The sequence below is a fragment of the Salvelinus sp. IW2-2015 genome, linkage group LG3, assembly GCF_002910315.2.
Source record: "Salvelinus sp. IW2-2015 linkage group LG3, ASM291031v2, whole genome shotgun sequence".
Classification (NCBI taxonomy): Eukaryota; Metazoa; Chordata; class Actinopteri; order Salmoniformes; family Salmonidae; genus Salvelinus; species Salvelinus sp. IW2-2015.
The window spans coordinates 6,969,340-6,996,791 of NC_036840.1; the positions used below are offsets into that span (position 1 = coordinate 6,969,340).

General features: G+C 42.4%; 1 protein-coding gene and 1 long non-coding RNA gene across 4 annotated transcripts; one reads left to right on the forward strand and one right to left on the reverse strand.

Moving 5' to 3' along the window:
* Nucleotides 1-8,301: 8,301 nt before the first annotated feature.
* Nucleotides 8,302-13,992, reverse strand: LOC112067824 (uncharacterized). Of its 3 annotated transcripts, none has more exons than XR_002893418.2 (3): nucleotides 13,314-13,928; nucleotides 11,871-12,143; nucleotides 8,302-8,312 (listed from the first exon to the last, which is right to left on the reverse strand). It is a non-coding gene; the product is annotated as an uncharacterized lncRNA (long non-coding RNA). The 3 variants fall into 3 exon arrangements; XR_011473926.1 differs by lacking the exon at nucleotides 8,302-8,312 and adding an exon at nucleotides 9,875-11,110 and having other exon boundaries at nucleotides 13,314-13,930; XR_011473925.1 differs by lacking the exon at nucleotides 8,302-8,312 and having other exon boundaries at nucleotides 11,290-12,143; nucleotides 13,314-13,992.
* A 1,895-nt stretch (nucleotides 13,993-15,887) lies between these two features.
* LOC111949953 (condensin-2 complex subunit H2) lies at nucleotides 15,888-27,377 on the forward strand. Its single transcript, XM_023967313.3, is given in 20 exon segments — nucleotides 15,888-16,020; nucleotides 16,309-16,429; nucleotides 16,668-16,769; nucleotides 17,936-17,994; nucleotides 18,537-18,615; nucleotides 18,761-18,829; nucleotides 18,977-19,056; nucleotides 19,230-19,396; nucleotides 21,094-21,213; nucleotides 21,216-21,232; nucleotides 24,456-24,557; nucleotides 24,667-24,730; nucleotides 24,852-24,953; nucleotides 25,040-25,084; nucleotides 25,194-25,264; nucleotides 25,372-25,567; nucleotides 25,775-25,824; nucleotides 25,954-26,055; nucleotides 26,213-26,362; nucleotides 26,591-27,377. Coding segments are annotated over 19 exon segments (1,830 nt in total). The 5' UTR covers nucleotides 15,888-16,020; nucleotides 16,309-16,315; the 3' UTR covers nucleotides 26,732-27,377.
* The last annotated feature ends 75 nt before the right edge of the window (nucleotides 27,378-27,452 follow it).

Consider the following 27,452-nt stretch of genomic DNA (forward strand, 5'->3'; position numbering starts at 1 on the left):
TGACCAAATTATCAGGGGTACAGTTATATCTAACATTTCTATACTATTATCTAGCATAAACTCACACTCTTTCAAACATGATTATTTGGTAAAGTTATCAGGGGTAGTAACTAGCATAATTTATTTGACTATTTCTTTCACACACACACCTCATTGGCTAGGTTAGCAAGCTAGGTTAGCTAACTAGCCAATCTAGCACAAGCTCACTACTAAACTGACCTGGCAATCCTACTATCGTGGACCACTTGTCTCCAAGCAGCATATTTTTGTGTTTATGTCCCTATAGCTGTCAGCAGTTGTGTCAACAAGACACGGTTTTGAGGATACTGCGAAAAATGATTCTTCTCCTCCATGTGTCCAACGCATGCAACCATCTGCAAAAGGTACCTGCATCAGTATAGTTGCCTAGCTGCGCCAAAATGTTACGCAGGCATGATGCAATGAGCAGTTGGTGTGTTCGAAGCGTTAATTAACTGCAGCATATACCGAAACGTTTGTTGTCTAAAGTGAACAAAAACTACATTATTACATGATTCTTGTCAACTGTCATTCCTCTTGTTTTACAATTACTTTCGGCACGCTCATCTGYTTACTTCCTCTTCTTTGRGRTTGGGTWGGCGGCTCACACCCAACTTTTAAGGCGCATACATCGCCACCTATTGTAATTGAGTGTGAGGCCAGTCACGGCCTAACTACATAAAATGATCTTCATTTGTCCTGACATAGAGCCCTAGACACCACTTTCCTCCCCCCACTGCACCACTCAAACCCCAACCCCGTCCAGCCTCTCTAACCATTTCACATAATCTCTCACTATCTACATCATACAATTCACAAAATATCAACACATGCTCTACATTTCCTCCACTAAACACTCATCACACAGGCCTGTTCCGTGTCTCCCTATCATCCACAACATGGCATTCAAAATCTGTGTGTCCAGACTGTAGTCTACTCCACACATCMTCCTCCTACATCCTCTCTCTCCACCTCTTCCTTTACTGACCCATGCACAAGATACAATTGCCTCCCATTACTACTAGCATCCCKCTCCCTTTGCCAAAAATKKAGCCCTTTTGCCCGGAAAACAAGGACTTCACTTCCCTGCGGCCCAACGGGACCTGAATATKTACACCCGCTCTCCTCACAGCACTCKTACCCTCCAAACCCACATGKAACCCAGCAAAAGCTTACCACTACTCCCACCCTCCCCAGTCCCATTAACAGCACCATCATCTCCACAAACAATTCTCCACTAGCTGACCTGCCCGTCTTCACACTACTCAACACTGCAGCCGAATCAGAGCATATCACCTTTCAAACCTATAATCATGGCATTCAACTCAGCCACATACCCTGACACATTATAGGTTAACCGCTTACATACTCCAACATTGAAGCCTGGGATATACACCCCAGCCCTCACCMTACCACTGACTGGATCCTTTGAACCATCTGTATATATCCTTAAAAACAAATAATACAAATTATCTATATGTCTCCCCACACACCGGCTCACAGTAGMGATACTGTACGTAATTATGATGGATGGTTTGAAATCWACTACCACTGAYCCCTGGGCACAATCATGTCATTCATTATCCCAGCATACGTGCGGAAAATAGACAGAGTATGTGAGTTCACCACAACCCATACACTTCCACGAAATGTTCCATTCTGTTCACACATTGTGCCAAAAACACACACACAAACCTAGCTCAATGTTCTGAAACTGACAACTCTTCAGACATCACTGGATCACCTACTTTTGATGCCAGAGCTGAGAAAGGAACTTRGAACCCTAACCTTGTCARCTCGGGGRTTCGATCCGGCAACCTTTCAGTTACTGGCCCAACGATCTAACCACTAGGCTACCTGCCACCCCATCTACACTCGGTTTCGGAAACAGCCACKGAGTAACGWTCTCCAATGCATTTGCCGGCCCRTTCACTTCMKSRKCAGGGGCACAGCTATGTAMCGTCCGACTAAAGTTAGGATCACCACTTCATTTTCTCTACTATTATTCTGACATTTCACATTCTTCAAATAATTTATTTCAGCTTTTATTTCTTTCATCAAATTCCCAGTGGGTCAGAAGTTTACATACACTCAATTAGTATTTGGTAGCATTGCCTTTAAATTGTTTAACTTGGGTCAAACATTTAGGGTAGCCTTCCACAAGCTTCCCACAATATGTTTGGTGAATTTTGGCCCATTCCTCCTGACAGAGCTGGTGTAACTGAGTCAGGTTTGTAGGCCTCCTTGCTCGCCACAAAGCGCTGTTCAGTTCTGCCCACAAATCTCTATAGGATTGAGGTCGGGGCTTTGTGATGGCCACTCCAGTACCTTGACTTTGTTGTCCTTAGGCCATTTTGCCACAACTTTGGAAGTATGCTTGGGGTCATTGTCCATTTGGAAGGCCCATTTGCGACCAAGCTTTAACTTCCTGACTGATGTCTTGAGATGCTGCTTCAATATATCCACATCATTTTCCATCTTCATGATGCCATCTATTTTGTGCAGTGCACCAGTCCCTCCTGCAACAAAGCACCCCCAACATGATGCTGCCACCCCGTGCTTCATGGTTGAGATGGTGTTCTTCGGCGTGCAAGCCTCCCCCTTTTTCCTCCAAACATAATGATGGTCATTATGCCCCAGATTCTATTTTTGTTTCATCAGACCAGAGGACAGTTCTGCAAAAAAGTACAATCTTTGTCCCCATGTGCAGTGCAGCCCGTAGTCTGGCTTTTTTATGGCAGTTTTGGACAGTGGTTCTTTCAGGTTATGTTGATGTAGGACTTGTTTTACTGTGGATATCGATACTTTTGTACCTGTTTTCTCCAGCATCTTCACAAGGCTCCTTTACTGTTGTTCTGGGATTGATTTGCACTTTTCGCACCAAAGAATGTTAATCTCTAGGAGACAGAACGCGTCTCCTTCCTGAGCGATATGACGGCTGCGTGGTCCCATGGGTTTATACTTGCGTACTATTGTTTTTACAGATGAACGCGGGTACCTTCAGGCTTTTGGAAATTGCTCCCAGGGATGAAACAGGCTTGTGGAGGTCTACAATTTTTTGTGGAGGTCTTGGCTGGTTGATTTTCCCATAATTTCAGGCAAAGAGGCAGTGAGTTTGAAGGTAAGCCTTGAAATATATCCACAGGTACACCTCCAATTGACTCAAATTATGCCAATTAGCCTATCAGAAGTTTCTAATGCCATGACATAATTTTCAGACATTTTCCAAGCTGTTTAAAGGCACAGTCAACTTAGTGTATGTAAACTTCTGACACACTGAAATTGTGATACAGTGAATTATAAGTGAAATAATCTGTCTGTAAAATATTGTTGGGGGGGGAGGGGGGAGATAGATGTCCTAACCGATTTACCAAAACTATAGTTTTGTTAACAAGAAATTTGTGGAGTGGTTGAAAAACAAGTTTTAATTACTCCAATCTAAGTGTATGTAAACTTCGACTTCAACTGTAGCTGTGCCCCTGATGAGGAAGTAAACGGGCGCAATTGCAGTCTAAAGCTGTTATTTACACAGGCAGCCCAATTCTAATCTTTTGCCCAATTATGGGCAAAAGATCTGATCTGATTGGTCAAATACCAGTTATCGGGCAAAGATCAGAATGTGGTTGCCTGGTGTAAATAAACAGCTTTAGACTGATTTATTTGTCAACAATAAAACAAAACAGTTTTCCTTCTATTAAACTAATAACACTGTAAGTTATGCTTGAGAGGTATAAGGTGAGGGAGCCGAAGCCTGAGTATAAATCCGCTGATGGGAAATCCGCATGGTGACATCAGTTAATGAGTTAAACCCATGTTGACAGGCAGGCCTCTATGTCATCATTGTCATGTTAATCTGACCTGCCATTTTCAATTACAGTTGCATCTGAAACCTCATGTCCCATCCGCGTGGCAATGTGCTGTTTCAGTGCAACTCTCAGAACAGTGTCCAGTCTAAAACCTATACGGCTGCAGAGCCAGGCCAACATAATTACATGAGAATGCGAACAGAGACRAAGGAACATTTCTGCATCTCTGGTGCTTAAGGTTGTTTATAATACTACAATAATAGAGATGAACTGCACAATTAATATAAAACTTTCAAATGTGTCTAKCTGCACCCAGTTCTGCATTACTGAACCATGTCCAGATATAAGATCAGCTCTGAAACATGTCCCAACTGATCTGTTGAGGCTGTTACCAGGCTTCATATTTGAATGGTAGACTTGGATATGAATGACAAGAACAAGGATGCTGCATTTGCCTTTTAAATATGCCAGTAATAATAACAGATACCAGAACAGGTTGGACCGGTGATTGATAACAGAAAGCGWCTGTAAGACAGTAACACGTTTACAGTGAAGRAAAAAAAMMCCTAGTGACCCGGTGAGAGCTTTGCAGCCAACGACACTAAGGCGTAAACACTAGTRGGTCTACTTACTCTCCCTTCAGGGASTGTCAGATAGCTTCCCTACAGCTCAGCAGGGGAAACCCTGACCCTAACCCATGGTCGATATGACAATTGACAGCCTCGATCCTTCTTCCATGTCTTCTTCCTATTCAACCGGTCATCAACGGTCTTACCTTTTGAGTCCTGATTGATATAGTAGCTCTTCCTCTTCAGCCATTACAACAAGGGTTTGTTGAAGTCTGCAGTTGTCTCGGATTYTGAAAGGAGGAAGCAATGTGGAGTGAAATTGACAATTTCTGTAAAACAGACCTGTTTTATAACCTGTTCCTCTGTCATGTAACGAAGGAAGGGTTATGCCTCTAAGTGATCTATTATAAAAGGAGTTGACAGTAGATGTGCTTTGCAGGTGACTTGARGTATAYAACAYRAAGAGACAARGCACACACRTTATCAAGATGTAATTGGTTAGTAATCAGYTATGAATGCAACRCATATKGACACRTTCCAAAGCTGCCTCTCCAATAGCTCTACTTGGCCCTTAYCAAGGTTTGTTCTTGGACCCGGTGGATTTCTCAGGGAAACGCKTTCTGATACACTGTCTGCACACAAAATCAGTCCATATTGAGTGTTCAGGTGGTGTTACCAAATAGGCAGGTTTTCCAGCCTGCTAAATTTAAACCTTTCTCCCCGCTTACYGGGGGTAATGGTGKTTGGACTGAGGAAGGTGAGAACCTGCAGGTACAGCAGAACACATCCCTACACTACCGGCCTTTCCATCATGCGACCGCTACAGAATGAACAGTCCCTATAGAAAGTGTAAGCATGGGCACGGGGATTTAAGTCTCATTCTGCACCACAAGCAGAATACGATCTAATACCCAGCCTGATCTCATCAAACCAGCGCTAGCTAGGACGGCCCAGAGCCAAGCAGGCTGCAGCCCCTGTGCCCCACACACAGTGTGTTCTTCAAGAGGGTAAGCCACTGTACTGTGAGCACGGATGTATCCAACATGCACTACATAAAGCTGAACAATGCTGCAGGTGGAAATTTAACATATAGCCTACTGAAGCACTCAGTTCTTTGAGTCATAGGAAATTGCTTCAATTCAGTCTACTCCAATCTGCACCTTTGAACAGTGTTTTGCATCTGCTGCTAACAAGGGGCATATTATACAGGGCAACATTACAGAACTCGTTTACAGAAATATATTCTGCAGGACATGATTGCTGATTCTCTGTCTTRCATYAAATTCTGTCTGCCCCGGCTTAAGTCTAAACGTCCCATCCTGCTTTAGAAGCTGCAGGAATGCAGCCAACTAACCCAGAGAGACCAGAGCTGTGTGTGTGCTGGCGTTGYTGCTCGCCAAAGCAGGTCTCAGTAGCAGGAATTGATTGTTTTAGTGGCCGGTGGGTGGGTTCTATTATGTTTAATTTCAAACAAAAACAATATTGACTGGTGCCTCATCCCTGTGCCCCCTCGACATCGACCCAACCTCTTGCCCAGAGCCTACAGCTAAACGTAAACTGAAAACCGTCACACAGAGATAGGAACGAGTCTTCGATTCCATTCTTTTGTTTTATTTTTCTGGTTTCCTCACAGAGAAAACACGAGACACTTGTATTTAAGCACCATATGAAAACAGTAAATGTCATGATCATGTATCAAGAGTGAGTTCTGGAATATTCTGCGAGAATTGTTCACACTGAACCTTATGTACTGAAAATTGAGAAYGAGTCAAACAATACACATGAGCACCATGACACCCCTGCATCACATTCATTATTGCCTCCCAAATTGCAGAATAGAGGCTATRATAAAACATGCTTTCAGGGTTTATTTTTGTAACTTTTATTTTTCTAGGAAACACAGTAGCACAATCAATAAATACTTCAAAAAATATTGATTAAAATAAGATTCACGTCGATCCAATGAAAACCCCTGGCCGAACATCTAATATGCTCTTGGAAATGTAATTCCTTCTTTTAGTAGTAGCTAGATACAGACTGTCTGTCTAACCAAGGTCTAGTTCTGAGGTGTGAGCAGCAACTTGCTCAAGGGCATTTTCTATTGAAGGAAAATGCAGTGATGAWGTATTGAGGTTTCGCAGAAAAGTGATGCGTAGTGGGAGGAACATCCAGGATTAAGAAGTTCCGAAAATCTATTACTTTCAACCTCTTAGCAGGAGGCAGAGCGAGACAGTGTGAGAGAAACCAACGCCAGATTTGAAGACGGTATATTGCTTGTGCTTTATCAACCCCCCCCAAAAAAAATCTACTAAAAAAAATTAATCAGAAGAGTGAAAATAAATAACTAATAATTCTCCCTTCTCAGTGTTGGGGAAGCTACACTGAAAATAGTTTACCAAGTTACCAATTACTTTGCACTGGAAGAAAATAAACTGCACTTATAGCTTACTTTACTAAAGTTATTTTGAAAAAAATGTGTTCACTACATCCAGACTACTACATGAAAGATTTAGATATAAGAATTTGAAATGTCAGACTACAAATGGCAAGTCACATCACCCTGGAGTCAAATATTCATAATTTTGCCCTATTAAAACACCAAAACATTTTCAAGTGACAATTAAGTAAGTCTGAGGCTGAAAAATAAGTTGCAAACTTTACACTTTTCTTTTTTTTAGTAGTGTAGTTCGCTACACACCAAAAAAGTAATTAACTACTGAAAACAAGTCCAATATTTGAATTTAGTTCAACTACCTCCAAGCTAGTGAAAAATGTAGTTAAATGACTAGTTGCACTACATGTAGTTCGACACCCCAGCACTGCCCCTTCTTATGATTACAGTACAAAAAAAAAGAAAATATAGAATATGAACAAACTCAAACATAAATCAGAACAAAAAGTGGACACCGTGTCAGATGCTCATTTCTCAGACATGAGGCAGAGTATGTAAAGCAACAACAAAGAGCTTGAACCGAGAAGCAAAAAAAAAAAAAGTGAGTGCCAACTGCCATCCCTCCTGGGTCTTGTTTAGAAGGGTCCGAAACCCTGTTACCTGAGCTGGTCTGCAGGCAGGAGGGATGGCCACCTCGGCTTGAAAACATTTGCACCAGTTTCAGAGATTATGAACATGACCCAGGTCTGAAATCAACCCTTAGCTCCAACTCCTAAGCCCTTTTTGATGAACAACTGTAGCGTTAAAGGAAGTAATGTGTAGTAATGTTAGGAAAAATTCCACCTAGCTTCCTGAGGATTAGATGACTGACTTGGCTCTATAAGCATATTGCTCAACAGCAATCCTTCCAGAAGTACGGGGGCCGTCAAGCCGTGTCTAGTGGTTGGGGCTAAAGATTCACTTCGGACTGGGTGATAGTCTGACTGGCACTATATGGCAGGTGCACTGCTCTCTATCCCAAACCACATCTGGATTGCAGTACTACTTATACATTGTAGCTATAGTCCGTCAGGTAGTTCTTAGCCTGTTGGGTAAAGGCACTCCTGACCTGCCTGGTGCGTTGTTAGGCGATCCGGGACAGGTGCTGTTGACGAGGGCGTGGCAGGTGAGTACAACAGGCTTAAGTCATAGCAGCGTGAACCGCCGTTGGGTGGGGCCAGGGACTGCGACGCCCCTGAACAACGCCTGTTACTGGTAGTCCTGGACAGGCACGTAAGTGTCCCACAGGTGACCACACTGTAAATGTTTGAGCTTGGCTTGTCAGCACCAACGAGTCCAGTTTAAGACTTCCCCTCCTTGTACTCGATGCGCAAGTTGGTTGGCGTTCCCGAGTCATGGCAGAACTCTCGTCCGTAGACAAGGTAGTCCCTCTGGTGAGCTGCTCTCTGCACCAGGAACGGTGCCCTTCTATGCATCCTGCGCAGAATCTTCTTTGGCTTCGTGGCGGTGCAGGCTGCCAGTACCAGCCTGTTAGGAGAGAGAAGACCACGCATGCATTAGCACAAGGAGACAGGACAAACACACAACATTGGGTATTCAAAGAAAACAAGATCGCTTATGAGAAAAGACGGTAATCCAATCCTAAATCTCATGCACAACGGCACATAGTCAGCAAAATTTATGAACGATGAAAACTAAACCGAATTTTAGCCTTAACCCTATAAAAGAAAGCCCTTCATACTGGTCCACAGAATTTAAACAAATTGTCCACTTGGTGCTTAGAGAGAGTGGGTTAAACTATGTTAAATTCTCACAATTTTGTAGTGGCTTTGTAGTGCAACATTGTATGAGAGGACTCTCTGCATTAATGTACACTGACAGACGACTGTCTACCTCGCACCCCCCACCCCCCTTCTCGACTGGACTCCTCAACCCAAAAACGAAGTTTGGACTGGATTTGCTGGAGGTAGAGATTTTCCAGTACTTTTGTACACTTTTTAGCCAGTAGTTCTGAAAGTAGCACTCACAAACTGGTATCCTTTAGTGCAGGGTTCCCCAACTGGCAGCCCACAGGTGGTTTTATTTGGTCCCCCAAGTAATTAATTAATTATATATATCTCCCTCTCACACTGCATTCGGAAAGTATTCAGAMCCCGTCCCTTTTCGCACATTCTGCTACGTTACAGCCTTATTTACATAAGTATTCAGACCCTTTGCTACGAGACTMAAAATTTWGCTCAGATGCATCCTGATTCCATTGATCATCCTCGATTGGACATGATTTGGAAAGGCACCACCTATCTATATAAAAGGTCCCCAGTTCACAGTGCATGTCAGAGCAAAAACCAAGCCATGAGGTCAAAGGAATTGTCCGTAGAGCTCCGAAACAGGATTGCGTTGAGGCACAGATCTGGGGAAGGGTACCAAAATATAGCTGCAGCATTGAAGGTTCCCAAGAACAGTGGCCTCAATCATTCTTAAATTTAAGAAGTTTGGAACCACCAAGACTCTTCTTAGAAACTGGCCGCCCAGCCAAACTGAACCATCGGGGGAGAAGGGCCTTGGTCAGGKAGGTGACCAAGAACCTGATGGTCACATTGACAGAGCTCTATAGTTCCTCTGTGGATATGGTAGAACCTTCCAGAAGGACAATCATCTCTGCAGCACTTCAGGCCTTTATGGGTGTAGCGGCCAGACGGAAGCCACTCAGGAAAAGGCCGACAGCCCGCTTGGAGTGTGCTCAAAAGGTACCTAAAGACTCTCAGACCATGAGAAATAAGTTTCTCTGGTCTGATGAAACCAAGATTGAACTCTTTGGCCAATGCCAAGCGTCACATCTGGAGGAAACCTGGCACCATCCCTACAGTGAAGCATGGTGGTGGCAGCATAATGCTGTGGGGATGTTTATGAGCAGCAGGGACATGGAGACTAGTCAGGAAAGGAAAAGATGAACGTTCGCAAAGTACAGAGAGATCCTTGATGAAAACCTGCTCCAGAGCGCTCAGGAGCTCAGACTGGTGCGACGGTTCCCCTTCCAATAGGACAACGACCCTAAGCACACAACCATGACAACACAGGAGTGGCGTCGGGACAAGTCTCTGAATGTCCTTGAGCGACCCAGCCAGAGTCCGAATTTGAATCCGATCTAACATCTCTGGAGAGAGCTGAAAATAGCTGTGCTGCGTTTCTCCACATCCAACCTGACAGAGCTTGAGAGGATATGCAGAGAAGAAAATGGGAGAAACTCCCCAGATACAGGTGTGCCAAGCTTGTAGCGTCATACAAGAAGACTTGAGGCTGTAATCGCTGCCAAAGATGCTTTAACAAAGTACTGCATAAAGGGTCTGATTACTTATGCAAATGTAATGGCTACGCCCCTGCCCATTCATGTGAAATCCATAGATTAGGGCCTAATGAATGTATCTCAATTGACTGATTTCCTTAACTGTAACTCGGCAAAATATTTGAAATAGTTGCATTTATATTTTTGGTTCAGTGTGTGTGTGGATGTCTATATAAATCATCTTTAATTGAATTTATGTTGGACATAAGACTAAAAACAGGAAATCAGCCCCAAGTGATTTATTCCCACGTATAATAATGAAACATGATCACGATTACAAATGTAAGCAAGGTTTGAAATTATTATGTTTTAGTCAAATATTATCTGTTTGGGCTTCTTGAGGTCAATTTGCAGTAAACTAATATRTAATTATGTTCCGGCCCTCGACCATCCACTCAATGTTTTTTATTTTTACATCGGCTTGCAGCTGAACCTAGTTGATGATCACTGCTTTAGTGTGTGTACTTTACTGTATTTATACTTGAGATATCGCTTTTCAACAGTAAAAGTTGGCACAGATTCCCCACATAGTTGCGAGTTCTGAGCTTTGCTTAGAAACAATGTGCTTTTCTGGGAATTTAGAAAGATTTTTTTTAAATCTTCATATTCATCATCTCCAACACCAGCCCAACATCAACACGTGAAAATTGCACATCTATGTTTTGTAGTAAATAAAGATAAGTGTTTCCAATTACATCAACCAATTAGTAAGCAATGCCTACTAATAATTGCCGATGTCATTGAAAACACTCATCTCCCATCTTCACATATGATGTTGGCCATGTTGCTGGAGATGAATATGAAGTTACAATTTTTATTTCCCTTTAACGATAATACATGCCTCTTAAAATACATTAAAGATGCTTGATCTTTGAAGAGCTCACACATGTTTACCTAATAAAATGACCACCTCCATTTTAAGATCACATTGGACAAGATCTTCATGATCCCCCCTCTCCACAGCATTCCAATAATGGCAATCCTATATATAAATTCACTCCAACAGCATTTTAAGTGAAACATACATTTCATTAGAACAGTAAATGAACACAAGTCTTGTGAAAAATGTACATCAATGCCAAACATGTGAATGAAGGCACATTGTATTAATTCATAGACATGTTCTGAACATGTTTTCATTTGAATGTGTCTAATTGTAAAAAAAAAAAAAAAAAAGTTGTCTTCCAACAAACTCACAATAACCTATAACAAAACTTCCTTATACATTCTGCGGCTTAAAAACAGTAACTCATGCACGAATTACTACGAAATTCAAGAGACCAAACCCGTTACTGTTCGGGATAAATATGGGTGAAATGCATTCATTGCATTCGATGAAATACCAAGTGTGCTTTATTTAGTTGTCATTTTCAACCATGCATAATGAGTACAGACAGTGCGTACTGCATGACCGCATGCATATCGTACTAGATAGGGGCACGAGCATTTAGATAAAGTTACTTTCAAACTAGTTTGCTTTACAAGCAGTCGTTTTTTTCAGGGCCATAGAGATACATGGTCTTGTTAGAGTTTTTATTGCAAAAAAATATTTGGAAAGTTAGGCTATATCGTTTATTTGTAATTCAGAAATGCTTTGACATTCTATGTCATGCTCGTATGTATATAACAGTACTGGGTACTGGTAAAACTACTAGAACGCTGAAAATAGGAACATTTAGTAATCATGTCGAAATGTGTGTGTAGAGGTAATCTAAAACTATAAAATGAGGACATGCACTGACCTGTATTTTTAAGGTCTTTCRTGGCTTGACCGATGCGAGTCTCATCGGAGTCAACAACTCGCGACTCGGTATCCGTTCTTCTCTCATTTTCGATGGTCTCGGTGGATTCGGGTGAGTGGCAGGTCATTGGGGAACCACCCGAAATTGCCCAGCCGTAGGCCAAAAGACATCCGACAAATGCAAAAAGATTCCCCAAAAGACAGGCAGTTGCCCCACAGTCGCAAAACAAGTTTCTTCTGCAGGTTTCTTCTCGAATTTTATGAATGAATCGTCCTGTAAGTGAATAAATAAAAAACACGTAAATTAATGCAGTTTAACCACGGGCATTCGCGCTAGATACCAGCTAACGTTACATTGTGACATATCTGTTATGTGCTTGACTCCAGCCACCCGAGTCATAGACTGTTCGCTCTGCTACCGCACCACAAGCGGTAGCGATGCACCACCAGGACCCTGAAGAGCTTCTACCCCCCCCCAAGCCATAAGCCTTCTAAATAGTTAACCGGACTATCTGCATTGACCCACCTTTGCACTAACTCTTCCGACTCATCACATAAACTGCTGCTAACTGTTGCCTAGTCATTTTACCCCTACCCTTAAGTATCCTACACATCTTCCTCAATTACCTCGTACAGCCTGCACATCAACTCGGTACTGGTACCCCTGTAACATAGAAATATAGCCGTGTGAGAACCCTAACCCTATAAAAGGAGTGTAGTAATTTAATTTCTCGCTGAAATATGTTTCCAAAATCGTACCGCAAGTGATGCGTTTTAACGTTGAGCACGAACGTCGGGGTTCTAATTCCCCTGCCAGAAGATACTTCAATATGCGCTAAAGGTAACGTTAGTTGATGTATATGAATGGGGTTACCTTTGCGCAAGCTTTAAAAAAAACATGGCAAGTAAAGGGGGCACGAAACAAACTGAACACTGAAAAGCCTAATTAATTCGCTTGATAAATCTTCAATAAAACAATAAAAATGCACTTAAATGCTCGAGGTATTACAATTGCTGCGTGGAGATGAAACATTAGGAAACGTTTTTTTATGTTTGCATTCAAAAATGAATAAAAAACWGATTAAGGCACGAGCTGCGAAGTCGACTACTTCTCGTGAATTGAAATGGCAGGTTAACTCACTATATGCAGTGCGCGGGATACTGAAAACAGATAAATCACCATCATCAGCCTTGTTCGGTGTTTGCAACTTGTCTATTGTAGCTATGCGTGATTATTTTGTGTAGGCTACTTTAAAGCGTCCATTGTGGTCGTGTAAATGTGCAACGTTTTTAAATAACCACTGTTCCAAAGCCAATMAAGCACGTGCCATCGACGTATGTTCACAACACATKTCTAACATTACAGTTTAGCTATCTAATGCTGACTAGCTAGTTTACAAAGTAAACATACCATGAACAGATAGTTATATGAATGAAATATCACCTATTTGCGAGTGGATCCAGCCCCAAACGACTCAACCGATGACCATTGAAATACACACTTCTCCCTAAAGAAAAGGGGACTAAGATGAATAAACAAAGCACAAAACCGTTCGTTAACTATACACTTCCATGGAACAGCTAGCTAGTTTAGCCATGTCGATCACATTGAAAGATGACAGATTACATAGTTCGTTTTCCATGTGGTAATATTTATCTTCTGGCGGGCTAATCAATCGGTTGTCATTTTTGGCGAGATGGCAAACTAAGAATATTTTCCAACCCGTGGTGCAAAACAGGCGATGACAGCGAACGAGGCAAGTCGACTCCGCACGACTCGCTTGCTGCTGGTAATGTTAAGATTTAAAATACCATGCAGAAAGTCACCAAACCACGCTTGTCTTGTGTTTAGTACAAATCCCAATGACAGTCTTTTCCGCGGCGTTGAATCCCCTTCCTTCGGTATGTGTTTTGAATAACCAAATCCCCATTAAACCCACAGCTATACACAAAAGACCGATTTCCAAGAACTTTCCAGGAATCGCGTCACGTGGTGTAGAGCGCAACCATTTTTAAGGTAGTGCCAAGCCAGCTGCACCACATGAATATATTTGCGTGCTCATAATGTATATGCGTGTGTATGATAGAGAATGGAAGAAAGAGAGCGATTTTTTTTACAAAATTCCAAGAAAATCCTTTCGAAGAAAGCTGCATTTTCATGGAAACCATGAAGTGTCTAGTTCCCTGCGCGCTCCTAAACCCTAACCCGCCTGCTGCTATAGAATACAGTAAACACACAAATCCCATTTAAAATGGGATTGTGCCCGTAGAATTAGTCTAACTCACTTTTTAATTAACCACCTTATTTGTTTGGCTTTGAATATACTGAGTCTTTGTTGGCGACTCACACGTGCTGTTATGTAGGCATTAATGATGGTCATTAAAGATGTAGGGTCCTAGTCAAAACGGGCGCGCTGTCCGCTGGGGCTTCGGCCACAGAGAGAGATGGTTGGGGTGCGGACGCAGCGGGAAAGACGAGCTGGTCCAGGGCCTCAAATCACTTTACACAACAAACAGCATGCTATTTGACAAATGTATGACCTCACTTAACAATTAGGCCTGGATCATTGATAGACTTTGGCAAATTAGTCTACTGCTGGCTTCATCTGCAAGGGTCAAATATGCAATACGCCTAGGGAAGCCACAAAGTGTCAAGGGTCAAGCCTGAAAGGAGAATTTCACCCACATAGACTGCCATAAAGGCCCTGAAGGGCTTCACTATATGTGTGTCGGAAAAGGTATTATGTTTCTGTGGACAATGTTTGAGCATCATAGGCTAGTCTAGACTATCACTATCACCTGGGGGTATGCTGGCGGTCCCTATAGCAAGAAGTTGAAAAAGGTYATGGGTGGTATTATCCACGCTCTGTGCTATGTACAGAAGTATGGGTTCAAACACTAATTTCTGCCTGACGCAGAATTCAAAGCAACTCAACATTGGGTTTCCAGGCAAGGGTTAAAAGTGTTGTTGAGTGGCGATTAGCGAATTTAAGGTAGACTAGTTCAACGAGTAATTTCACAACATTTTGCAGTCGCTTGGTGGTATTGAACTAAATTCAAATCGTAGTATTTTTTCAGTAGTTAATTAGCCTACTTTGTTTGCCATGTTGCGGTGTAGCTAACTTATGGAACTACACAATACTTTTTTTGCAAAAATAAAATATGAGTGAAGAAGCAAGAATTGTCTTACTTTTTGGGCATCAAACCTGCCTAATTCTCACTTGAAACATGTTTTGCAATAGGCTAAATGACACATTCTGTGAACAGCTGACTGAATTATCTGTTCTTGAAATTTGTAGTCTATGACATTGCGTGTTTAGATATGATAATTTTTCATTAAGTAGTTTGAATGTARTGACTTTAGTTGCTTAACTTCTTGCAGTGTGAAGTAGGCCTAATTGGTAGCTTGGTCAACTATATTTTCAGAATAGTTTCCCCACCACTGGTTAAAAACTGAACCACATTAAATGCGTTTGATGAATGGCTTATAGGGCATGTAAGCTAGAGGCAAAGTCAAATAACATTGTGCRAATTAGGCCTATATGCAATAAAAGTAGAAAATGTATACAGCAACTGGAAAAGTTTAGCATAAAACGAAATGTTGCATTGCTGATATTGGTTGATGTTTTGGTATTTCGATAAAACATCAGAAGTGGTTAATATAACACACAGATGCTCATTTGATTTCTAAATGATAACTAAGGCTGCGTTTACACAGGCAGCCAAATTCTGATAACATGTTCTAATTATTGACAAGATATTTGATCTGATTACGAATAATATCAGATTGGAACTGTCTGTGTAAACGCAGCCTAACTGGCCACAAGCATCGAATATCATCACATTTATTCAAGGATGCCTTGTAAATATATAATCCAAGTGCTCCATCTTTCGGTGAGATGGGTACAGGTTGTTTTTTAGTGGTACCCCCGCCAGTAGATGGCAGCAAAGCGCATAAACCCTGGCTCTGTTGACGTCAGAGAGGAAACAGTCGGCGAATAAGAACATCTCGCGCGAATATAACATAAAATAAGAAAATGGTGGACGCGCGGTTCTTTTGAAAGGGCTCCAAAGTTTATCATCACATATTAAATATTTGGATCACCTTCGTATTTTGTGAATCAACGCCAACGGTGATTGGAAATCATTTGGTGAGTGTAATAGCATTTCATGAATGTCTGTATTAAAACATTGTGGTAGCTGGCTAGCTAGCTAACGTTACAGGAATGGTGTAACTATACGTCAGTACTAAGTTACTAGTAGGTCAGTACGTTAGCGACTATATTAACCAAATATACTTTTCCGTGAACTTAAACGTTCATTAGCTAGATAGCTAAATGTCAACCAATCTATTTTGTAGATAGCTACTGAATAAAGTGTTAGCTTTTCWAAAAATCACACCGATTCAAATCTGACATGATTTCATCTTTAATTTTAAGGGGAGCCATGGTCATGGACACAGTGGAGACTCGATTCGCCCATTTGTTGCAGCCTATCCGGGAGCTCACGAAAAACTGGGACATTGATGTGGCCTCGGAGTTGGCAGATTATCTAGAGGAGGTAGGAATGAGCCCGTGACATGCAYTATGGGGAAARTCATGTCAACAAAATAGATTTTAAAGTACTGTATTAACAACATTGTTGTGTGTCAACACACACAGCCTTGAATCAATCAATGGAGTCACCAACCGGGTTGAAAATCACACAGACCAAGGCTGGAGTAGATTGTTAAGAAAGCTTGTCCTCTCACTCATTCATATACACTTACCACTCTCATACTGTCTCTATGTTCTGGCAGTTGGATGAGATGTGCATCTCGTTCGATGGGGGCAAAACCACTCTGAACTTTGCAGAGGCAGCGCTGCTCATCCAAGGCTCAGCCTGCATTTACAGCAAGAAGGTGAGAAGTTGTTTGGTAGAAAATAATATTAGGCTGGTTTCATATAATATTCCTGACTTGTTGTCCAAAAGTAACTGTGATCCACCACAATTCATTTGATCTCAACTGTGGTATAACTATGATATTGTTAGCAGCTTGAGTTTTTGAAAAGCGTGTTACAGATAAAATGTATTATTATTAGTGTTTCCCTTAGGATTTGTTTCAGCAAAGTTGGGGGGGGGTTTGTGGTAGTGGGTGTGGCCAACTGCGCCGTCTCTGACCAACATTATTTAGAGGTCCTCGAAACGGGGCGGAGAGAATTTTAGTTTTAAAACTAGTTTCCTGCATTTTGTCAAGGGRCTCACTGGCTGAGAGAGAATACATTCAGTTTAAAGCTAATTTCCTTAAATTCTTCTACACATTTTGCCATGGKGCTGAGAGAAATTGCAGTTTTAAAGCTAATTTCCTACAATTCTACACATTTTYCCATGGCTTAATGCATGTTCTTATGCAATCTATCTGAGTGACTCAAACATAACAAAATCAATGCCATGACTGTCTAGTTTTTTAAATGTTATTATTATTTTTTTCACCTTTATTTAACCAGTTGGCAAGTTGAGAACAAGTTCTCATTTACAACTGCGACCTGGCCAAGATACAGCAAAGCAGTTCGACACATACAACAACACAGAGTTACACATGGAGTAAAACAAACATAAAGTCAATAATACAGTAGAAAAATAAGTCTATATACAATGTGAGCAAGGGAGGTAAAGGCAATAAATAGGCCATGGTGGCGAAGTAAATACAATATAGCAAGTAAAACACTGGAATGGTAGATTTGCAGTAGATGAATGTGCAAAGTAGAAATACTGGGGTGCAAAGGAGCAAAATAAAAAAATAAATACAGTAGGGGAAGAGGTAGTTGTTGTTCTGGTTAGTTCTCAAGGATCTTATTTACAAAATATATAGGTCCATTATCATTTCTACACACTTTATATCTAGCTTAAGTGTTTTAAGTTTACACTGAAAAAGTTCCATCCCTCAAATTATTTTCAAAACAAAATCATATCATTCTTTTATCATGTTTTTTKGGGGGCGACAACGATTTAGCAGCCCACCGCTGCYAAATGAATATAGGGGAAACACTTTATTAAAATGTATTATTTTGTTATGGTTTGATTCAGGTGGAGCATTTGTACAACCTGGTGTACCAAACTCTGGACTACATCAACGACAGAAACAAGTAAGTGCAGCGCCTTCAGAAAGTATTCACACCTCTGGACTTTTCCCTCATTTTGTTGTTTTACAGCCTGAATTTATAATTGATTAAATTGAGATTTTGTGTCACTGGCCTACACACAATACTCCATAATGTCAAAGTGGAATTATGTTTTTAGAAATTTTTACAAATGAATAAGAAATGAATAGCTGAAATTTCATGACTCAATAAGTATGCAACCCATTTGTTATTTATATAAGTATTCAAGAATTCAACCCATTTATGTAAATTAGATATTTCTGTATTTCATTTTCAATACATTTTCAAAAATGTCTAAAAACATGTTTTCACTTTGTCATTGTGGGGTATTGTGTGTAGATGGGTGAGGGGGGGAAACGATGGAACAGTGGAATAAGTCAAGGTGTATGAATACTTTCGCAAGGCACTGTCTCCTGCCTCGCTCCCTGTGAACACACACAGCACCACTCAAACTGCAAGTCTTCATGGTGCTCTGCTTCTTCACTTCCTTTCCCATTGAGTTTAAGGGGTTTGTATCTAATTTTCAGGAAAAATAAACAAGCATTGACTTCTGGAGAGGATGGCACGGATGGGGCCTCATCCAACAATGCTAATGGTGACGACGGGGTAAGAGTGTGTAGCGGGGGGGGTGTGTGTGACAGTTGGGCTAGGAAACCCTGGCCAAAGAGAGCCATAGKGGGTGTGTAGCAGGCTTTAGTTCCGGCCCAACACTGTTATTACCTGATTKTACTTATGTTTGTTGTTCCYCCAGTTTGAATCCTTAGACCAGGATACAACAGATGTCTCCCTGCAGTCAGAGATGAAGAATGASGCTAACACGGTGAGTGTCCACCTCTGGAAACATTTAACCCTTTATAAATGCCCCTCTAGAATGTACAATATATTGATTGGTGTTTCAATCAGACTAACTGATTTGTGTGTGTGTATCCATGATTCTCTGTAAATGATTGTCCTGTGTGTTCCTTAGAATGTGGACGTGGCCCCTCTTCCCCCTGAGTCTCTGATTCCTCCTGAGGCATTTGAGAAACAGAAGCTGCTTCTCGTCAGGTGGGTGCCAAGTCCACGGCCTAAACCGCCCTCAACATGATGAGCTCTTCTGTAGAATAACTATGGAACATTGCCAGCCTTGCCATATGTAGCTGCCTTACTTTCTGATGGAACACATTTCTGTAGAGGGCTGTCATATCAATGTTTGTGTGTGCCCTGTGTATGTGCTGCAGTCTGAAAGGAGAGGTGCTGGGCAGCTGTAAGGACTTTAAGATGAACACGTTCACTCCGGACGCCCTGGGTATCATCCGCCTCTTCTTGGCCTCCTCTCAGTCCCACTTCCTCAGGGATGCCCTGTCTGACGCACCCCTGGTCCCCGTCACCCTGTTCGGGCACCAAGGTAGAGAGGCATTTAGAGATCGATACAGTATATCGACAGTTGTACATTACTGTGTCTAGGTCTATACACTGTACACAAGCGTTTTGGCTTGACTTTATCTCAGCATTCAACACCATAGTACCCTCCAAGCTCATCATCAAGCTCGAGGCCCTGGGTCTGAACCCCGCCCTGTGTAACTGGGTCCTGGACTTCCTGACGGGTTGCCCCCAGGTGGTGAAGGTAGGAAACAACACCTCTTCGCTGATCCTCAACACTGGGGCCCCACAAGGGTGCATGCTCATCCTCCTGTTGTACTCCCTGTTCACCCATTACTGCGTGGCCAAGCACGCCTMCAACTCAATCAAGTTTGCAGACAACACAACAGTAGTAGGCTCTGGGAGTGTGATGCCAGGAAAATAACCTCTCACTCAACGTCAACAAAACTAAGGAGATGATTGTGGACGTCAGGAACCAGCAGAGGGAACACCCCCCCCCTATCCACATCGATGGGACCGCAGTGGAGAAGGTGGAAAGCTTCAAGTTCCTTGGCGTACACATCACTGAGTGTCTAGTTTGAGAAACAGACGCCTCACAAGTCCTCAACTGGCAGCTTCATTTAAATAGTACCCGCAAAACACCAGTCTCAATGTCAACAGTGAAGAGGTGACTCCGCAATGCTGACCTTCTAGGCAGAGTTCCTCTGTCCAGTGTCTGTTATTTTGCCCATCTTAATATTTTATTTTTATTGGCCAGTCTGAGATATGTCTTTTTCTGTGCTACTCTGCCTAGAAGGCCAGCATCCCGCAGTCGCCTCTTCACTGTTGACGTTGAGACTGGTGTTTTGCGGGTACTATTTAATGAAGCTGCAGGTACTATTTAATTTGAGCCTGTAAACGAACCCACAAATGCTGATGCTCCAGATACTCAACTAGTCTAAAGAAGGCCAGTTTTATTGCATCTTTAATCAGGACAACAGTTTTCAGCTGTGCTAACAGAATTGCAAAAGGATTTTTAAAATTATAAACTTGGATTAGCTAACACAACGTGCCATTGGAACACAGGAGGGATAGTTGCTGATAATGGGCCTCTGTACGCCTATGTAGATATTCCATAAAGAAATCTGCCGTTCCCAGCTACAATAGCCATTTACAACATTAACAATGTCTACACTGTATTTCTGATCAATTTTATGTTATTTTAATGGACAGAAAAATGTGCTTTTCTTTCAAAAACAAGGACATTTCTAAGTGACCCCGAAACGTTTGAACGTAGTAATATGTGTACATGTGTGGTGTGTGTGTGTTGTGGGTGTATATATAATATATATATTTTTTTTTTTTTTCTTAATCCATTCTTACTTAGATTTATGTGTATTTGGTAATATATTGTGAAACTGTTAGATATTACTGCACTGTTGGAGCTTGAAGCACAAGCATTTCGCTACACCGCCGCAATAACATCTGCTAAACATGTGTATGTGACCAATAACATTTGATTTGAGAAAAACGCCCAATGATTTGATTTCTCTGTGAGCGGGTTGGGAGCGTTTGTGATGCGTTTTGCCGCCAACAGAGTATTATATAAAGGTTAAAAAAATACATTTTCAAAAATCCCATACCATGTTGCCAGGAACCGCTCAAATGGAATATACGGTTCTTTAATGTGTACTTCTAAGCTAACGGCCGGGCTGACGACCCTATTTGTTGTTGTGTGTCCAGATGACGCTGAGCTTGCAGCAGGGGATGCCGTGGTGGCGTTGCCGGGGATGATGGTGGTGTATTCCGGTGCGGAGAACTTTCTGCCCCTGGAGGACAACGGGATGGACCATGGACCTGAGGAACATATGACAGACACCAGGTAGGAACCGAAGAAATCTCTCTCTCTCTCTTACACACACACACACACACACACACACAACACACACACACACACACACACACACACACACACACGACACACACACACACACACAAAAAAAACCACCACACACACACTGCGTTTATTTTCAGCACCACTTAACATCTGTAAATATTGTATGAACATAAGATTCAACAACTGGACATAAACTGAACAAGTTCCACAGACATGTGACTAACGAAATTGAATAATGTGTCCCTGAACAAAGAGGGGGGGTCAAAATCAAAGATAACAGTCAGTATCTGGTGTCGCCACCAGCTGCATTAAGTACTGCAGTGCATCTCCTCATGGACTGCACCAGATTTGCCAGTTCTTGCTGTGAGATGTTTACCCACTCTTCCACCAAGGCACTTGCAAGTTCCTGGATATTTCTGGGGGAATGGCCCTAGCCCTACACCTCCGATCCAACAGGTCCCAGACGTGCTCAATGGATTGAGATCCGGGCTCTTCCTGGCCATGGCACAACACTGACATTCCTGTCTTGCAGGAATCATGCACAGAATGAGCAGTATGGCTGGTGGCATTGTCCACTGGAGGGTCATGTCAGGATGAGCCTGCAGAAAGGGTACCACATGAGGGAGGAGGATCTTTCCCTGTAACAACAGCGTTGAGATTCCCTGCAATGATGACAAGCTCAGTCCGATGATGCTGTGACACACTGCCCCAAACCATGACGGACCCACCTCCAAATCGATCCCGCTCCAGAGTACAGGCCTCGGTGTAACGCTCATTCCTTCGACGATAAACGCGAATCCGACCATTACCCCTGGTGAGACAAAACCCACACTCATCAGTGAAGAACGCTTTTTGCCGGTCCTGTCTGGTACACGCGGGGGTGTTGTGCCCATAGGCGACATGTTGCCGGTGATGTCTGGTGAGGAGCTGCCTTACAACAGGCCTACAAGCCCTCAGTCCAGCCTCTCTTAGCCTATTGCGGACAGTCTGAGCACTGATGGAGGGATTGTGCATTCCTGGTGTAACTCGGGCAGTGTTGTTGCCATCCTGTTCCGCAGTGTGTGATGTTCGGATGTACCGATCCTGTGCAGGTGTTGTTACACGTGGTCTGCCACTGCGAGGACGATCAGACGATCAGCTGTCCGTCCTGTCTCAGGCGTCTCACAGTACGGACATTGCAATTTATTGCCCTGGCCACATCTGCAGTCCTCGTGCCTCTTGCATGCTAAGGCACATTCACGCAGATGAGCAGGGACCCTGGGCATCTTTATTTTGTGTTTTTCAGAGTCAGTAGAAAGGCCTCTTCAGTGTCCTAAGTTTTCATAACTGTGACCTTAATTGCCTACCGTCTGTAAGCTTAGTGTCTTAACGACCGTTCCACAGGTGCAGTTCATTAATTGTTTATGGTTCATTGAACAAGCATGGGAAACAGTGTTTAAACCCTTTACAATGAAGATCTGTGAAGTTATTTGGATTTTACGAATTATCTTTGAAAGACCGGTCCTGAAAAGGGGACATTTATTTTTTTGCTGAGTTTTATATTAGATTAGTACATTGCCTTCAGTCAAGTATATCACACCCCTTGACTTTTTCCACATTTTGTTGTCACAGCCTGAATTTAAAACGCACAATACCCCATAATGTCAAAGTGGAAGAAATGTTTTTTTGAAATGTTACAAATTCATAAAAAAATTAAAAGCTAAAATGTCTGAGTCAATACGTTCAAACCGCTTTGTTATGGCAAGCCTAAATAAGATCAGGAGTAGAAATCTGCTTGTCAAGTCACATAATAAGTTGCATGGACTCAGTCTGTGAGTGTGTTTTAACATGATTTTGGATTGACTACCTCATCTCTTGTACCCCACAATTAACTACAAGGTCCCTCAGTCGAGCAGTGAATTTCAAACACAGAAAGACTGTGAAAAGAAGGAAGATTCAACCACAAAGACCAGGGAGGTTTTCCACTGCCTTGCAAAGAAGGGTACCCATTGGTAGATGGGTAAAAAATCWGACAAATATCCCTTTGGGCATGGTGAAGTTATTAATTACACTTTGGATGGTGTATCAATACACCCAGTCACTACAAAGATACAGGTGTCCTTCCTATCTCAGTTGCCGGAGAGGAAGGAAACCGCTCAGGGATTTCACCATGAGGCTAATGGGGACTTTAAAGCAGTTAGAGTTTAATGGCTGTGATAGGAGAACACTGAGGATGGATCAACAACATTGTAGTTACTCCACAATACTAACCTAATTGACAGAGTGAAAAGAAGGAAGCCAATAGGGGATAAATATTCTAAATCATGCATCCTGTTTGCAATAAGGCACTAAAGTAATACTGAATATAATGTGGCAAAGCAATTMATTTTTTGTCCTGAATACAAAGTGTTGTTTGGGGCAAATCTAATACAACACATTACTAAGTACCACTCTCCATTTTTTTTAACCATAGTGGTGGCTGCATCATGTTATGGGTATGCTTGTAATCGTTAAGGACTGGGGTGTTTTTGAGGATAAAAAATAAATGGAGGATAACCTGGTTGTCTGCTTTCTACCAGACACTGGGATATGAATTGTCCTGCTGAAAGGTGAATCTTAAACACAAGGACAAATATACACTGGAGTTGCTTACCAAGAAGACACTGAATCTTCCTGAGTGGCTGAATTACATGTTTTACTTAAATCTGCTTGAAGGTCTGAGGSAAGACTTGAAAATGGCTGTCTAGCAATGATCAACAACCAATTTGACAGAGCTTGAAGAATTTTTTAAAATAATTATTGGCAAATATTGTACAATCCAGGTGTGCAAAGCTCTTAGATACTTACCCAGAAAGAAGTACATCTAGAATCGCTGCCAAATGTGATTATAACATGTATTAACTCAAGAGTGTGAATACTTATGTAAATTAGATATTTTCAATASATTTGAAAAAAGGAAGCATGTTTTCACTTTGTCATTATGGGGAATTTAATAGATTTTGAATTCAGGCTGAAACACAACAAAATGTGGAATAAGTCGAGGGGTCTGAATACTTTCCAAAGGCACTGTGCATGCATGCATACATACGTACAGAGGAACCGATGGTATCACACACGCCCAGTTCCATTACAGCTAGTAACCCCTTTATCGTAGCCCTTTTTATGGGACCTTGTGTTGAATTGTGTATGATTTGTATTACCATGTGTGTTCTAACTTGTTCTCTCCCAGGCCCCCAGTGAAGGGAGGGTGCTGAGGGAGAGGGAAGGAGTCCAGCAGCTCTCTGAGGAGGAGCAGAAGAAWCAAAGGATGGAGGAGGAGAGGGCTCAGATGGTACGGTTACCCGTCACAACCACCGACACATTTAGAGACGGAAAATAACCATTCTAGTATGCACGTTGTTTTTTTTTGTCTTTGTGATGTGAGGATTGTTGTGATGCAGGCCAACATRTGGAGGTTACAYGACCTTTATGATACAGTCGGCGAGGACAAGCCTCTGAAAACAGGTGAGAACATTWTCCTATCGATGAGATGCAGTCCAACTGACTCTTACTCACTGAGAGGGTATCGCAGTATATYTTCTGTGAGGGGGCCTGTCTGTGTTAAATGTGTGTTCTTTCGCCATAGGAAAATGTTATAAGGTTCCTCCGGGTCTGGATGATTCTGGGAAGCGGAAAAGGAAAGGCCCCGCTGCGCTGCAAGACTTCTGGACCTGGTACACTGGCACCTGTAAGTAGTGCGTAAACGCGTGTTGGTGTGTCTGAAGACTGTGAATAGGATGGAATATACCTGACAAATGCCTCCTCTTGTTGCAGATGACCCGCCTGAACCCAGGCTAAAGAATGGACCCACGTATACAGGTAAGGGTGGATCTCATAACTCCTCTATCCCCTCCTCTATCCCCTCATTTAGTTTTCTTTTGAACCCTCTATTATTTGGCGCTTACAGCAAGTGGTGTTTCTGTTACAGACTTGAACTACATCTATATGAGTAAAATGAAAGACAAGCTGAAGACCCGGAAAAGGATTCTTAGGAAAACGGTATGTGTTTGTACTTCTATGGGTCATGTTGCAAAGAGCATTTTGTTGCGGTTTTTACTGTTGAGTGTATGAGTATGTACTGAACATCCAGCCTTTTGCCCTTACAGGGTGTGTTTGTGTCTGACGAGGAGCTGAGAAGGACGTACCTGCAGCTGGACGAGAGAGTAGAGCGGGAGGAGGAGTTAGAGGGCCTCAGACACCACGACCCCCTAGGTCTGCACGATGACCTCTCTGACAACGAACATGACCCTTTGACTGATGAAGCCCCGGCTGACTTCCTGAATGGACAGGACTTCGTACCAGGTAGACACTGTCCTGTCTGTCAGGTCTCCACTGTGTGACTGTAGAGTTAGACTAATGTATTAGTGTCACTCCACAATGATATGTTACTAGACAATACAAAACACAGATAAAAAATAAAAAAAACAGTGTGGACCACTCATAGTTTTAAGACACTGTAGGCAATCATAGGCAAAGATAGTATGTTTACAATGTTTTTGTTGCTGCCAGGGGCAGACATGGACGGACTGAGTTACGAAGACCTGGTGAAGAAGAGTGTGGTACGTATACACGGTCTCAATGCCCCAGTCTTTCTGGGTCATGTTCCAGCGAGGAATACTACAGGGTTCTGTGTAGCTAGTCACTGATGTTCCTGATGTCCCCCCCCCCCCACTTCCTTCATATTTCAGGAGCAGTTCCTGGTGAACTCCCAGGGTTATGCCCAGGAGACGGCGCTGTCGAAAAGAGTGAAGGAATGGGAGGACAAAATACGACCGGAGCTCACCTATCAGGTAAGACTCAATAACATACTTTCTATACATTTTGCAGTAGATCAAGTATCTATTCTAATAMAATATATCATTGTTCACCCCGTTGGTGATTTCTAGTGTGGCGTCATGTGATCTGTTGGCTAAACTTCCAGACACTCCTGTCCACATGTCTATGTAGGAGGAGCGTGCTACCTTTGACATCCATGACTATGGGGACAGGATCGTAGCCGCGTTGTGCAGTGTGGGCCAGAGGAGGACCTTCGCCTCTATAGTCCACGGCATGGACAACTTCGAGGCCTGCAAGTACATGCTGGCTTCCCTTCAACTGGTGTGTGTGTGATTTTAATACATCACAATCTAATCGAGCGTAATCAGCCACTGTCTGGAGTTTACAGTCTTGAGACTGAACATTTGATATTTAGAGATGCTTGATTTTATTGTATGACAAATGAGTTTGATAGCTTCTAGTTCAAGGTGTATTTGTCTACAGTAACTCCATTACTCTACCATCAGGACACTGTGCCATCAGGTTATTATCATGCTCTCTCCTCTTCAGGCCAACGACTACACAGTGGAGGTCGACAGGAGTGAGGGTCTCGAGGAGAGCATCGACACCATGGGACTCACTCTGCTCAGCAAACACCGGGCCAACCAACGATTCAAGAAAGCCCCCGCAGCAACCTCCGACCCTATATGACCCATTCATCTCCTGAACCTGATCCAGTGTGTGTGTGAGCTCTTGCCTCCTACAGACTCAGTGGGGACTAGAGACCCATTACTCTGAAATGTGGTACACACTCCTGTGTGTGTGGCGCCACTTGTGCCTACCGGACCACTAGTACTAACCTGCTCTATCAACAGGACCTGGCTGCACCCATTAACTCGCTCATGTGCTCTTATTCCTCTATTGTTTTGATCTTTGGTGTCTGTGTCATATGTCTGTGTATTCCTCTGGTTATGTCAAGAGAAAGAAGCTATTTTTTTCTCCTTCACCTGCATCTACACAATATATTTACCAGATGTTGTCCTCGGGGTATGTTGTGGTGTGTCGGTAGTGTTGACTGACCCTAAAAATATCACCCTTTTCACAATGTTAGCCTTTGTATCGATGACAACTGTATACGTAGCTTTTTATTTGCATGTTTGTCCAAGTGGTGTAGAACTCATACATTTTCTATCAGATGAGAGGACTTTTAAGAAAAACTTGATCATTTTTCTACTTTCATTCAAGAGAATAACCTAAATTGGGAAATTATGTTTCATTGGTTTGTAAGGAAAAATGTTTTTTTACAATGGCCAAAAATGTGTATAAAATAAAACATGAGCATGTGGATTTTACTAAAGTTGTGTAGACACTTTCAATATTGCAACACCTACTAGTGATTGTAGTGCCCTTGACAAAAGACTAGTATAAAGAC